General features: G+C 36.8%; 1 protein-coding gene across 5 annotated transcripts in view; it reads right to left on the bottom strand.

Annotated features, from left to right (window-relative positions):
- RYR2 (ryanodine receptor 2) overlaps positions 1–16,195 on the bottom strand; it is a 449,981-nt gene that overhangs the window by 252,193 nt on the left and 181,593 nt on the right. For all 5 annotated transcript variants that reach the window (XM_085298277.1, XM_085298276.1, XM_085298275.1 and 2 more), the window contains 4 exons: positions 13,107–13,181; positions 12,207–12,285; positions 10,959–11,071; positions 1,316–1,415 (listed from right to left, as the gene is read on the bottom strand). In XM_085298277.1, the coding sequence (XP_085154403.1) occupies positions 1,316–1,415; positions 10,959–11,071; positions 12,207–12,285; positions 13,107–13,181 (367 nt within the window). The remainder of the gene's footprint in view (positions 1–1,315; positions 1,416–10,958; positions 11,072–12,206; positions 12,286–13,106; positions 13,182–16,195) is intronic.

A 16,195-nucleotide genomic window follows, 5' to 3' on the forward strand; every position in this document is an offset into this window, starting at 1 on the left:
AAATGGAAAACTGTAACAAAGTACAAGCAAATGCTATGGTAGAGAAATGTACCACTGTTAAAATCGTATTATGTTATTTTTACATGATGTTCTGTGGTAAGAATGGATAACACATCACTATAATCTATCCGCATGGACGTCTGCTTCCCATYCAGCCAGGCATGCCTCATTAGGGAGCATTGCCAGCTGGACAGATGCGGCACAGCCCAAACCTGAGCCTCAGCTAATGACCTGCACTGGGCTTATTAACGTGAACGGCACACCAGTGCTGCCAGCAGTGGGAGGATGAGGAGCATAGAGTATGGTGTTTTTAGAAACTAGCAACAGCCTGGAGAGGAGGAGAAGACTTCAAAGGTTTTCTCCAGTCTGTGTTCAGCAGCAACACTCCTGCCCCGGTCCCCTTCTTCCCTTCCCCAGTCCCACCTCAACTCATATTCTTATTTTTTTYTCTCTACTCCTGCACTGAGTTCTTGTCTTTACTTTCTTGGCACACTAAATTGACACGTTGTACCAATTTAACGACCACTGAAGCTCCCAGGTTTGGTGCCAAGCTTTCTGCATCCTGGTGCTCAACCTTCCCCTGCTCCCCTCTGTCTGGCAGGCCGCCAGCGGGGCTATGCCGGAAAGCAGAGCAGAGAAAGGCTGCCCGCTCACATCCAGCACCCGTCTYGCCAGGCCACAGCAGCCCTCAGCTGTAAATGCTCAGAAATTTCCATTCAGCTCAAGTAATGAGGGAATTTGGGGAATTTATCCAGGAAGTTGTCAGCTTTTTTGGTTTGTTTTAAGCTCATCGCAGTTTTTTTTTAAGATTCATCATTTTGCCAAATTTCATGGCTATCCAAGTAATAACGTGCTGACAAAAAAAAAAGACAGTCAGGCCTGCACTCAGTTTCCAAATATTGAGGGTTGCTTAAAGCACTAGAATTTTTTCAATGTACCAAACAGCATTTTTTACTCAGTGACTCACAGGAGCATGTAACTTTGACTGCACACATCAGATTAACCTGAGATAAYAATCTAAACCAGGACTGCAAGCCATCTTAAGAAAATGTTATAAGTATTAACACAGCTTTCATAAAATGAGATTTGAATTAGCTTTTCAGTCTTCAGAAACAAAGACATAAAAACCATCAGCATGCCTTTCAGCATTTTTCCTTCCCATTTTCAGAACACTTTTATATTTATTTAGTTGATTAAACATTCAAATAAGAGAAACTTGCTCCCATATTTCGGCCACGTTTGGTAGAATAGTTGGATTTTTCAGATATTCCATTTAAAATCAACCTTTCAATAAATGAAGTTGAGTCAATCTTACCTTGGGCAACTTCACTTCCTGAACTGATTGGAGCCACGCTCCAGAGTGTTTGCTGGAAGGCTGCATCAACATGTAAGCTCCCATTGCCGTAAGAGAGATGCTAAAACCAGAAGAGAGAGAGGCTTTTATCTGGCATTAATTAAAAATCTCACTAGCATATATGGAAATAATATCAGACATTCTCTTGATTCCTTCATATACAAGTTGTTCCCTTACTCTGCATAAGCAAAACGCTCTGGGTACTCTTCAAAGGGCACAGGAGATAGAAGAATATAGCATATTTGCCTCTAAGAAACATACATAGAAAACAATAAATGATACAAAACAGTTAGCTGTTTGGGGTCTTAGAATGTAATGCTTCTTTGAAGACTTGATTTTTAAATGCTGCAGGGGTCTTATATTGGTGTACTTCCTTCACATGCAATAGGATTTTCCACTAAGTTTGAATAGTGAGATATAACATTAATCTATATATTTCAGGTRTAACTCACCACTTGAAATATTTCCTGTGGGCTACTGCCTTCCTAAAACTGCCAAGAAAYCAAAGATATCATTTAATCAAATAATTCACTCTGTAAGGAATGTAAGGAAGTTTCCAAAAATATATTCTTGCACCAAGCCTGCATTATCCAAGTAAACCTGAAAATAGCTTTCCCTGAGAAGCTYATTTCCTGCCTAAGAATTCAATGGGTGCTCTTCTTTTACTGTATTATTGTATATCTTCTGCCAATGTATCTGCTCTTTTTGGTGCGTGCCAAAGATGCTTTTTCTTGCTTTTTCTTCTCAGATTTTTTTTTTTAATCTCCAACTGAAATGAACAGTCATTTCACCTTTTATTTTCCCCTTAGTGCAATTATATAAACTAGTCACCAACCAGGCACCAGGCTGAGAGATTACAATCCTCAGCACTCCAAACCCATTTCTGCCTTCTTGGCCTCACTTCTATAGTTCAGTTTTCTCTAAGCAAGATCATTGCATAGATTCCAGTTAGGGACAATTAGCAACTTGAACAGTACAATCAAGGAGGACCATTAATTCTTGCAAAGAACGTGTAATTTGGGGTGGATAAAGGAAGAAAAGGATAATAACCCTGTCATTTAGAGCTGCCATCAACTAAGCAGTTCTTGTTTCTGTGCACTTTATACATGTTAATGAACTTATTTCAGAACACACAATGATACCAATGGAATTATTATTCCATTTTATAAGTAGAAAGCTGAACAAAAACACACTGACTTCCTGACTTCCCTTTGCAGAACATCTATTATCACTTCTTTTGACTCTAGTTGCAGCTCTGATTATAATCCAGATGTTTCAAGTTGAGTTACCAGATTGTCATATCTTTAATAAGTGTAGTTTAAACGACGTACTCAGTATCACACACAATCACCACAGCACAGAAGTACAGGGTATATCTTTACAATTATCTCCTTTCCTTCATTTCCCTAGGCTGCTTGCTGCATGTTTCAATTTACAAACGAAGGTAAGGGTCCTGACAACTACAGTCTTATAAACTAYGCAGTCCTAAATTCATCCAGAGCAGACAACAAAATGACTCAGCAGAGGAAGTAGCATGTCAATGAATAATCACAGTTTCTATTACACCGCATGTACAGAAGAAAATCAGATTAGAGTTGTCAATCTTAATCCTCAGATTTCATAAATTTTCCACGCTCAGTTTTACAGCCTTAATGTTGTTTTAAAGCAATTTGCACTCTCCTTGTAATTTTTTGGTGCTTATCTGCTTGGTTTTGTACTTTCAGCAGAATAAAATTATGAAACAAAATGCAACCAAATTTCCATGATGCAATGTCCATGATACAGACACTAACATTGGCTCTGAGCAGCCTCTGCAACTACTACACAGACCTTTGCTCTGTACATAACAGAGTATCTGGCAGAAGTAGCAGGTTGCTGCCTTCTACATGAACCTCCCAGTAAAGTGTAGCACATCTTTTAGCTTTGCAGTAACAACATTTGCAAAGTAGAAATACGTTAGGTTTGGGAGTCCTGCACTCTATTCTAGCCCCGGCATGGATCTTCTGTCACACTTACAGGCAGGTTCTTCAGCCTCCTGTCTCACCCTAATATTACCTTTTCTGCACACTAGTGTCCAGGCTCACCCAAAACATTCTAATATTTTCAATAATGTCAAAAGCCCCTGGCTGAGGCATAGAAAATACTAAACTATTTAGGCTGAAAAAGYACTGTCTTAAGCAATTCATTGCTAGATGTGCCTCCTCTACACTATGTTTAAGGATAAACTCCTAAAACAGCTTTTAATTTGCCATAGGTTTCTAATTACTTTTCAGAATAAAGTATGGAATTTTATGAATATAGGCAAACACTACAGTCTAGGTGCAACTTYTCAAGGATAAGCTCCAAGCCTAGATTTCCCCTAACATTACAGTTTCCCAGTTGAACCTACCTTCATTCAATAAAATCTATACTGGTCTGCAGAAAACTAAAAAAAAAATCATAGCTCTGTTCCTTGGTCTCCACYGAGGAACACAGTATATTCAGGCTCACTGAAGAGCTTAGGAATCAGAAGGTAATTTTCATAAGAAGCCTTCCACAGTGCTTGCAGTAGCATAGTTACATTTACAATAGCTGCAAATAGCTAGATGATGTATTTTAAATTCAGCACTCAGTATGTCTGCACTGATGGCATGCAYAAATACTGCAGGGAGAAGATGCAGGCTGCTTTTTGAAAAGARGCAATGAAATTTCAGTTCCTTCATTCTTTTCTACAGAAGAATATACTGGAATAAGTATACTGAACAGCACCTAGTGTTTCTGTTCTGTGAAATGTGCAAGTGTGCAAAAAAAAAAAAAAAAAGAGAGAAAACAAAACACCTGCTTCAGGCATCCTCATGGCTAAGCCATGTCAATACTGACACCACACCTAGCACTATCTATTTCTATCTGCACTTTACATTATGATGTCTCTGACTTTATTTCTCAGCCTCTTCCAGATAGCAAGAACTGCAAAACAAAAATAATAAATTTTTAAAAAGCTTCCCTTCTGGTACAATCTGAGAACTACATATAAAGGTTACAGTGCACATGCTGCACTGAAGGAGCAAAAGGGTTCTAGGGGTGCCATCCCAAGCAGCTGCAGCAACCTCACAAACTCACTCAATGCCTACCAGGTATCATTCCTCTTAAAATGTATTACTGAAGTCAGTGAAAAAACATTCAGTAAGTGACATTGATCATTATATGAAGCTGTCAAAATAAATGAAAATATTTACTCGCAAGGAACACAAATATTGGAAAGAACTAGAAGTATCAAAATTGCATCTCTGTAAAGCTTTAATATCATTATTTTTGTGTTTATGTCTAAAAGTGGCAAGACATTTACACTTACAGAAAAGTCTAGGAGTATCTTGAAAAAGTCTGAACAAATATGTGCAAAAATAGGGGCAAAATTACTTTGTGGGGAGAAAAACACTAACCTAAGTTTTGACCCAAAGTAGGCAAAGTCCAAGAAGTTTTATTTGGGTTTAAARCTTTATAAAATCCTGGTTTATCTGTATTCATCTAAAGTGATTTAAATAGATGGCCAGCAAATCTACAAGCATAAAGTTTTTCCACTGATAAAGAAACAAAGTTGGGAGTTGAGCTGGCTGACCCTTTCCAGTCCCTCAACTCAGTATAGGGGTAACATCAGCAAAGGGAGAGTCACTGCCAAGCCCACAGAGGCACAGAAATTATCATTAAAAATCAGCCACTAACATCCATCTAATCYGCTCTCATGCTGCACACAACATAAAATGCTAGATGTGTGGCAAGAAGCATGCAAACAAAAGTTAGGAAATATCAAACTGCAAGYAGCCTCTGAAAATGGAATGGCCTCTGGTGTATGCATCGTATTACGGTTCCTAATGGCATGATCCTGTACGACTTTTCCACAAATGCTGCCTCATGGTATTTAGAGGATAAAGGGGCTCACTTCAGGAACAGCTGCTCAGTGTCGTGTTTTCTCCTTATTCTTCAGTTTGCAGCCTCATGCTTTATTCAATAGCATCAATTCTTCAAAGCTCTGAAGAGAATTATTACTTTCCTCACAGGCTTTTCTTTTGCTATCATCAATCACAGCGTTTCACAAAATACAACAAATACTAATGGCTTTATTGTCTCAACCCCCCAAAGGAGTAGCATTAGCCCCATTTTCCAATGCAGAGCTGAGGCACATAGTTTACACTGAAAAGTTTTCATTAACCTAAGGTGCCCAACTTAAGGTGAAAATGATCTGTTTTTYCCCTGCAATTTCCCTGGAAACTCTTTGATTTTTTTTCTCCAAATTTGAAGCTTGAAATTTCATCTTCAAAGTTCCTCTGTTCTGCAACCTCCCTACTACTCAATCCTGACATATCCTTTGAAATTCTATCATTAGCACCGCAACAGCAACTAGTGCGACTTCATATTTAAGAGATGTCATTAAATATTTCTGGTGTCATAATTCTTGCATTTTCTAAAGTTTAGGATGCTGCAATTTTAATAAAAATATTTCATTATGGTATATTTTTATTAATCACATTACTTTTACCACATTATTAAAAAACAAATTTACAAAATGGTTACGGTATGTGGCATACACAGCACAGACGTCCACCTGAAATACATGTGCAGGAAACTTTTAAAATCACTTATTAGACATCTACCATTTAAATTAACAGAAAATCAATAGCAGAGTAGGCAGTCAGAACTAGCATAGGTGACTCTTATGCTTTTAAACAGTGGATTTCCTAGACAGTTGCTGACAGCAGCTACCTATCCAAGCCTCCTTCACTCTCATTTCCTCCCCAGATCTTTATCGCTATCCCATATCTCTCATCTAACAAACCCAGCTTCTCAATCCAGTCTACCTTATCACCCAAAATTATCATTTCTTTCTGCTTCAAAGATTTTTTCTCAAACCTAAAAAGCTGAGGCTGTTTTATCTTTTTTCTTTCTCAGCTTCTTTCTTCCTATGTCATCCAGCATTCAATATCTTTCCAGAAACTTAGCACATCTCCAGCCCCTCATAATTATTTTTTGCATTTCTTGGCCACAGACTTTCCCCTCTCTGGATCTTTGTCCAGCAGCTCAGTTTTTCCCCCTTCACTCCAGCTGCTTTGTAGATCCCTCTTCTCGCCTTTCATTCCCAGTCCCACTCCACCGATTCCTCTTTCAACCCCCTCACCAAAACAGTAAGGCTTTTTCTTCCCTAAATTTCTAATTCAGTCCTAACCAGCAGGTGCCCACTCCTCCTTTGTCACCAGCTTCGTGTCACAGATGACTACTGCTTGCCTCCCTCCGACTGCCAAGCTCTTCAGCCAGTCAGTCAAGTCCCACTCGGTTTCCCTCCTCCCCACTTCAGGTCCAGGCTCAGTCTTTGTTACAGTCTATTCCCATCCCTTCTTCATCACCGGCCCTTTGTTCCTTCTACCTTCTACCTTCTACCAGCTTCCTCCTCCGCATGTCTTAAGTGCCAGCACATCACCAACAGCACATAAAACATTGAATTCTCAGTTGTCAATACTTTCTCCCCGCCTTGAGCAACTCGTTACAAGGCATATCTGCTTTCACCACGCTTGGGGATATTTAATTATTCACTGTGGGGGAAGTTTAAACAGTTCATTAGCACACAGGAGCTGCAAGAGGTCTGGCATGCACAGAATGGGTAAAGTCATCAGATATTTAGCTGCTAAAATAAAATCAAGAAATCCATCCTGGTCACATTCCAACTGCAATGTTTCAGAGACATGTTTCTCTGGTAATTTTAGGCAAGAGGGTTTTTTTCTTAAATGAAGTACATCTCTGATATGATGACCACCTCCTCTAGTTTCACGTGCTTGTTGTGAAGTGTGGCACACTCCACATTTCCGAGAAAGTGAGATTTTTTTTTTATTCATAGTGTTCATGCTCAGAGTCAGTTGACCTCTTCTGGACAAACTAAAAAAATCTCAGATTGATACAAAAAAGAAAAAAATGAAATAGATGCTACTATTTCTATTAAGTAATTTTTGACATTATAAGCATTGGAAGCAGGATCTTATAAAGTAGAGCAGCTTGACAACCTTAATTATCAGGAAGATCTACCAGCCTCCACAATAACATTCAATTGTAYAAAGACTCCATGGGAACTGCATTACCATCAGTGTAAAGAGCAGCTCAACACTGCCTTTGCTCCACTAATTTCAGGTTTGTTTATGCAGGTTCAAATGATTTTTTTTTTATTTTTTAACCGAAAAGAAGTGATGGAAATGTGAACTCACATAGAACAATGCAAAGCCCAACTATTGACTTTCATACTGCTACAATTAAAATATAAGAGGGGAAAAAGCACACAGTTCTGTCCCCTGAGTCCTACTGCAGCAAAACAAGCCTTATTTGTGAGAATGAGCTGTCCCAAGTCTCTGATAAAAATAAATAAATAAATAAAAGCAAATTTAACCTGAGAATGGAGAATAAACAATGTATTGTTGCAAGAGAATCTAGACCTTTCTCATGTTCATAAATATCTGACCACTTGTCCAAGATAGATGACAAATTTAAGCTGCACCTTTCTTCTCATTTAGAGAATGTTATTTTTGAAATGGAATCCTGTCATCAGTTAATCGTGATAAAAAACTTCACAAAAAAAACTTTAATTTCAAAGAAAATAAGAGTATTTGTTTCCCATATTAAAAAAAAAGTCCCCTTAAGTAAGAGAGAGGCAAACCTCAAAGCTTGTTCGCAGCTTTGCATAATGCAGCTACAGATCAGCATTACAGGCAGGATAGTAACTATATATATCTCTCTCAGTACAGAAATTGTTGCATTATACTGAAATCTCTGCATTGCAGACTGAAAGTTTAAAAACAATTTTTTTCCCTTTCCTAACTTCTCAACCTCAATATCATTGACCTCATTGCAACTAATTTTAATTTTTATCTTGATCATTCTTTTTGCACTTCATTTTCATGTCTAAGAATTTTTTTTTGACTGATGTTTAAAAGGCTAAGAACTATTGTTATCCAGAGAGTTTTTGAATTTGAAAGAAATTAGAATTAATTAAATTTCTAAACTATTTAAAACTGGTGATTCTGAAATTTACTATGGGATGTAGTTAACAACATATATTAGACATACCTAAGTGCAGCAGCACATTCTAAAAATGTACGAAAGGGGGAAAACACGCTGGATAAATTGCATCTGTTCAAAAACCTGCATTGCCTCAAGAAAAGAAGCAGAGGAACTCTGGGCTGAACTTGAACAGTAGCAATATTTATAGCAGAACATCTTTTTGCTCTATGCTAATAGGGATCAGCAGAGCCAAGTTTCCTCTCTAAAGGATCTGGCAACATTGCAACTAGTACATTATATAATGCCACAAGCTTTTAGTGTAAGTGCTTTTCCTCAGAAATGCTATAGTGGAAAATAAGCATCTAAAATCCCATTGTATAAGTAGGGATAACGAGAGTCAGAGCAACAAAAAGCCTTGCCCAGGGACACTACTGCCCAGTCAACAAACAGCCAAAATCCACATCTCTGGTCTTTTATTTTCCCACTAATCTTCCTACTGGTTTAGCACTTGTTCAATGGAATCAAAAAAAAGCTGTTCAGGGCAAAAAGATAGACTTGGTCTCTTAAAAACCTCAAGTTCCTTGACTGATTTAATAATCTACTTGGTCTCACTGTCAAAGTGGATTCATTCAAATAACTTTGCCTCTCCACAGTCCTAACTACTGTAGAAAGTTATCAGTTGCTGCATTCCTTTAAGTGCAGAAGATAGGACCTATAAGATGTATAAGATGTCCTCTACATGAAAACTTTGCTATTCTAAGAAACTGCTCTTTCATATATTACGTATTCATATATGTATTATGGCATTTCTACTGGACACTGAAGAAAATAAAAAGTTGATGTATATGTTTTTGTCAAGGAAAAATGTATACACTTTTACAATACCTGGTTTATTTACAGTTTTGAGACAGGTAAGTGTGGCTGTATAGGGATAGGTGATTATTTCTGAACTAGATAGCTCACAAAGAATCCAAAATACTAACTTATTGACTCTTACCTGTTCCATTAAAATAATATTGGTGAAGCAAGGTTTGAAGGAAACAGCATTGGAGCATTTGATATAGACGGGGGGGAAAAAGGGGAGTTTAGAAATGGAGAGACAGCTTTTATGAAAAATACTCACCCATTGGTAACCGGCTCTTTGAATTTTCATGTAATATAGTCAAATATTATTGCTTTACTTACAGTGCTAATATAAATTTGGAGTAGGTAGCAGAAATACAAATATTTTTATGATTATGAAGCCATGTAGTTCATTAGCTCATAATTTAGGCTGGAATCATATCCATTTATAAAAATGCAGGGGTGAACACTTCTTTAATTTGTTCAGGTYTTATTATCAAACCACATCTGAATAACTGAAATAGATTTAATAACTATTCATGAAAATGCAACTCTTAACCATTTCATGACTAAAATACAGAGATTAAAACATCAAATGATATATCTGAGTTGCTTTTCTCTACAGTGAAAATATGTTTGTGTATATTGATATTTTGCATAGAAGACAGTATATGCATTAACACCATGGGAGCTGTGCAAATTTAACGTGTTGAATAAAATCACCCTCTGCAGTCTGCATCATGTGTCTTTGTGCAAAAATGTGCATATGACAGCAAACGTACATATGATAGAAAAGAATTAACAGTTGAGGCACAAAGTCTACTTAATATAAAATAGCCCTGATTTACTAACTAGAGTGGCAAAAGGTGACATCTTAGACACACAGAGAGAGTTTGGAGCAAAATTCATTTGTATTTAATAAAACCTTTTCATTAATAACTTCTTCATTAGTTTTGTCTCAATAAGGTTACTTTCTCAGTAAGTTTAAAATTCTCTAATAGTAGTTATTAAAAATCATTTTAAAATGTTAAGAATGTCTGCTTGGAAAAATGAGAATATAATTATTACAATGAGGTAACTTTTAATTAGAAATTCCATAACTCATTCAGTGAGCTTTTTTTTATTTGTTTTGAAAAGTGAGAATGTTTTCAATTCTATTAAAAAGATAAATCATTATTTTTAAGTGATTTTATTTAATTCCTCATTTCTTTTTCTAAACACTGTAAAAATTGTTTCTGAAATAACATTTCATAACATAAGGAAAAACTCAAGTAAAGAATATCAAACAAACTTTAATATTACATGCAGAACTGAGACAGCTGTTTTGAGTAAAGCTAAAAGTACTTCCCCTTAAAAGACTATGGTTTTAGTTGTAGCTATATTTGCCAAACCGTTGATGATTTTTACAGAAGTTTCCAGCAGTGCTGTTAACCTTAGAAACTGATAGAGACTCTAAACATCTCAACTTGGACAGATTCTTCTTTTCTGTATTTTCTTCTTCTTTTTGTTTAGTAATTTTTCCATTTCTACTCTACTATTGCCATGAATGCCAATGAGATCAGTCACATCTGTCTCACACTTTCCAGACCTACAGCATCTTAGTTTGCAAACAGCACCAAGCACCAGTTTAAACACCAGTTGAAYCTATACTTTTGTGGAGTTGGAAATGTAAACCAGATTTTGTGTAACAGCTTTATTAACTGTTTTTCTGTAGAAGCAGCAGTGTACAGTTTCTTACAGAACTTACCAAGTATCTTTCCGAAGAGACACTGACTAAAATAAGATCATCTCCTACACGCACTTTTTCTCCTTCTGATCGTTGCTTGGAAGCTGGATGGATGGTCCACCAGCACGCCTCACCTATATCATTATGGATTAACGACAGAGAAAGAAATCAGAAAGAGAATGCCTGAGATTATTGCCATCTTTTTCATATTTATCTCAATCCTAAAGTCTTCGCCCAGCTTTCACTTCGGTAAACCAAGTGTGTACGTGTTTTTTGTGACTGATATCATTACTGCAATGTCTCCTAAGAAACCTAGTTGAAAACAACTTTCATACAGAAAATAAAACCACCTCTTCTGCACCGCAGTCATGAGTTGGGCAAGGAAGAGGATCTCCATGATCTTTAGGAAACCTGCTCCAGGCTGTGCTTGCTAAAGAACTTCCCAGAGCCTGGAGAGATGCTGACAGGGAGTGGAAAGCATTCTACTGAGAACTAGGACAAAGATGTGGAGAAACCCCTCACTAAGAAAACTGAAAAAAAGCATCTAAAATAATGCTTAAAATAATATTTTAACGATTGCCTATGTTCAAATTCCATTATGTTCTTCCACTTTTACTGACAGTTAGTGTCCCTAATTCCTTAGAATATTTATAAGCATTAAATTCATAACTTCTGTTCCCATGATAAACCTTCCAATTCCAGACATACTTCTTGCAGGAGAAGCATGCTTTCTGGAAAAAAAAAATTGATCTTGGAACTGCTCAATTGTTGCTATTATTATTGTTTTTACACCTAATTAGAAAAAGTTTTCAAACAAACAAACACAAAAAATCCACTAAAAAACTAATTATTTCTAACAGTTCCACCAGACTGATGGTATTGCAAGAAGTCAGTTAAAAATACACTATATCCAAATCACTAACAGTTCTAAAATATGAATAGAATCTTTATTTAAAAATCTCTCCAGAAACCTTCCACAGCAATGATAACTTGGAAATATTCTATTATTTATATTTAATATCATAAATTTACGATTATATAATGAATACATATTTTAATATTTCACAAGAAAATCTACAGAATCTATCCAGAAAAAGTAAACATGATAATGAATATGTAAAACACAGCCAAATAATATCACCATAGAAATATTAACTTTTGATTCTTCAGCCCTTAAGAATAGCTTTTATTTTTAAAGGGATTTATAGCCCTCTATTCCCATTTTCAAAATTATATTCTTCCTTATAATAGTCTTAACCTGGCATTTACCTGTTGTATCCTCTTGCAATCCTACATCAAATGCCAGCTTGTCCATTGAAGACCGAGATGTAGAGAGGCAACACAGATACTACCAAAAGAAAAAAAAAAAAAAAAACATGTATCACTAGTTCTGCTCCTGTCTGATGATCAGCTGGAATATAAAAAGCCATCAATTTGCAAATATAAGATTAAAAGTGATTCTTAAATTATCACCACTAATTACTCCCAAGAACATAAATGCCCACAAAACTGAACAGCACTCAAGGTGCATTGCTTAACAGTSCTCTCTTGACCAAGAGAGATGTTCTAAAATAAGCTCTCCATTTCTATCCGTATTATCTTTCTACCAAGATGAGGATAGCAACAGCGTACATAAGGGAATTGGCTGCAATGAAGTTCAGTTCCTTCAATCTTTAATTGTAGTTCAGCAGTTCTTACTATACAGTTGAGCAGTGAATAATTCATCAGGGAATTGAAAAGAGTAAGGCTGCTGCCCAAAGTGTGCACAAGGAGGAATCTTCTTTTCCAGTCAACCTCTAACATATGTTCAGGTTGCCAGCCAGATGCCAGCTGTGGATTCAGTCATAGCTTATCCAATATGCAATATCCACAGGAAAACAAATGAGAGATCACCAACTCAGCACAGAGTGACAGAGAACAGATATTAATCACTTCTCAGCAGTATTGGGAAAGACTTAAGTTTCACCACCTACCCAGAAATGACCAGCTTGGTTTCCTATTTCCAGGCATTTGCCCTTCACAAAGATTTCAGTGAGCTGAGAGGTTGGAAAGCCTCTCTGCTGTGAATAATTCTCAAAATGTTAGTAAATACAATAGTCTGGGTGATCTCTAGTAGTTTTCATACACTAAAGGTAGAAACTATCACTGCTGTCAGCTCCTGTTACATACCATGCCGCTGTAGGAATGGCGCAACAGGATCGCGTGCCCATAGAGCAGTGTTCGATGACCACCACCTTGTGCAGACTGAAAAAACAAAGAGAAGCAATACACTAATATTTTGGAATAAAATCAGACTCTTCTACCAAAAAAAAAAAAAAAAAAAAAAAAAAAAAAAAAAAAAAAAAAAAAACAAAAAAAAAAAAAAAAAAAAAAAAAAAAAAAAAAAGGAAAGAAAGAAAAAATCCACAAAAAGTCAATTTCTGAACAATCCATATCTCCCCTGTGACAGGGAAGTCTGTTCCTTGATAAAATGCAGTGGAGGGATTAGTTCAAGTAGGCAGTTTTATGAATGTGTTCTCTTTAGCTTTGATTGCCCCTGAATATGTTGAGCTTTTAATCAGCATATATTAATTCTTTGGGACAGATCTTAGGTAGAATTTGGACAAGCAAATCTAGAATCTACTGTTTTTTTTTCTATTAGAAAACCTTGATTACATTGACGGGGGAATATGCTGCACTTTGTAGTCAGTCATAAGGTTGGTATACTATTTTTTATATATATATATATATATATATATATTTATATATTTTTATATATATATACACACACACACATATATATATGTATATATATGTAAACACACACTGTAGAGGCTTGAATCTTATTCCCTTGAGCTGAAAGCTGATGGCGTATAGAGAAGAGCAGATCTGACACATGTTACACTACCCTCTGCACCCTCATGCGTTCTTGAACCCTTCCATATTGCCCCATTCTCCCACCCAAAGGACATACTTCAGCACACGCACCTTATGCAGAGGGAGCTTCTAGAGAATTGTCTCTGGTCTTGAATATGGTTGAAATATCATTCATATTTTGCTGGTAAAACAATCTCCAGAGTGCTTGTCCCGCAGTGTTTAGATACTAATAGACGGATATCGGCCAGGCCAGGCAAATGCTCAAATATACCCAAGTGAGTTCATGTATCAGTTCTAACAAATCATGAGCAGATACTTCAGATAACTTGGTACCTTTGATACCCGTTTCAGCTAAATCACCAGGGTCTGGGGAAGTCTGAAAACTCATAAATCATGCCCAAAGCATTTCTAATAGAAAAAATAGCAAATGTTCCTCTTGAAAAATGCAGCACAAATCCTGACCGAAACAGAATTAAAGCAATAAAAATTCACTTGTATCAGAAAAACACTGCAACTGATTTTTCACAATACTGACATTATGGTTTCTGCTTATATATAATCAGTTTATCCATTTCCAACAAGAATAAATAATTTTGTTAAAGCAYTAGGAACCATTTAACATCTGCTACAGATTTATGGACCCCTTAGATCGGCTGCAGCGGACTGACACTGCTCAGGAGCAGAGATGGGCAAAGACTTTTTCAAGAGCACAAGTCTACATCTTCTCTGATAGACCACCTCCCATAATGTTATGCACATAACAGTCTTCAAGTATCACCCATAAATAATATTTTAAAATGTGACAACTTTGTAAGAAGCAGTATTATTCTCTCATAAGACCCCAAATTTAATTTCTCACATAGAGCATTTATTGCTCTTCTTTTATCATAGTACACTGACCTTCTATTTGGCTGCAGCATCAGATTCATTACAGAACAAATCGGCAGAAATCATAGTCTGATATCACCCTGGCAGTTTCATTTCAGGGTTGAAGATCCATTTCACTGAATGGCCACGGTGACAACACACAATTTCCCCTCCGCATTTACTAGTTGTCCTTCTTTAACCTTTTTCCATTAGCGTAATATTTGTTCATCTTTGAGTTACTTGGTCAAGAAGAAAAAAAATAAGGTGCTAGTGGTGAAAGTGAAGAGTTCAAATAATAGTAACTTTAGCACTTGTAAGGAAGACCCACGAATTACTGCTTTTATCTTTACCGAGGAGAGAAGTGAGCATCCTGATGGACTCAAAGGGTACTTTGACTTTCAGCAAAATACCAGCGTGTAGGCAGGGAGGCACATTCACTAATCTGTCTGGAAGCCTGAATGACATAAATTTCTTCATYGCAGACACATCGCCTTGACAATAAGACATCAAAATTTACCTCTGCACCCCCACTAGCAGCACCTGCTCCACAGGCACGAGGAAGGAAGGACGGGCAACATCAGGCCCCTTCGCGACGAGCGCGGGCGCCGAATGTCTCCTGATCSTCACACAGAGAAACGGGAAAAACCTGCTACGCTGATAGCAGCATTACAGCTTCGCCCAGAAGCTTGAAAAGCAGAAGTCACTATTGCTCAGCCTATAAAGCCATTAAAGTGGGATGGAAGTTTGAAACGTGGCTTTCAGGAACATTTTTGTTGCAGTTACGATGTACTACTAGCTATCAGTCTAGCATTTGGTGTACAGATCTGGGTGCCTGTTATATGGAAGATGCGAGGAACACTGTAATCAAAATCAAAGCCAAATAAACACATAGCCGGGTCGCCTTGCCTTTGTTTCGGCCAGACCAATTTACCTGCCTAACACTGATTTTCTTAAATATCCATTTGTAGCTGAGCAGCAGAAAGGTTAGCTCCAAAAATTTTCCTTTTTTTTTTTTTTTTTGTGTGTGTGAAAAATGTGCAAGAATGGTTTTTTAGATATACTTCCTCAGAGGATTAAAATAATTCTTTCTAATCAAAATTATTTTTCCCATTAAAAGCAGGCAAGAAATTTTTCTGTTTCTGTTTCTTAGTGGAAAAGCAAAAAGTTACTTTGCAAAAAGCATTTTGAGCATCTTCTACATAAGGTTTCTGAGAGGCATTTTTAATCAAGTCATTCACATGGAGGTGAAAAGTGAAAAGATGATAAAACGCAAAAAATGAAGAGAGAATAGACTGGAAGAGAAAGCTGATACTATGAAACYGCCTTCTGTTTTTCAGCCTACCTTCTAAAGCATGCACATAACTATAAGCCAATTTCCTATTTTGAAAGTCCATTTGGTAACTATTTAATATTAAATATTTATTTTTGTACTAGAAAGTGTGTAGGAAGTAGCTATTGGGCTACAATTATCTGTTGGAAGCGATTTCATGTGAAAGAGCCTTTGGTTTTCAAAATAATCCATTCCAACTTGTAAT

This window comes from Rhea americana, unplaced genomic scaffold, assembly GCF_003343005.1.
Source record: "Rhea americana isolate MKP2758 unplaced genomic scaffold, rheAme1 scaffold_137, whole genome shotgun sequence".
NCBI lineage: Eukaryota > Metazoa > Chordata > Aves > Rheiformes > Rheidae > Rhea > Rhea americana.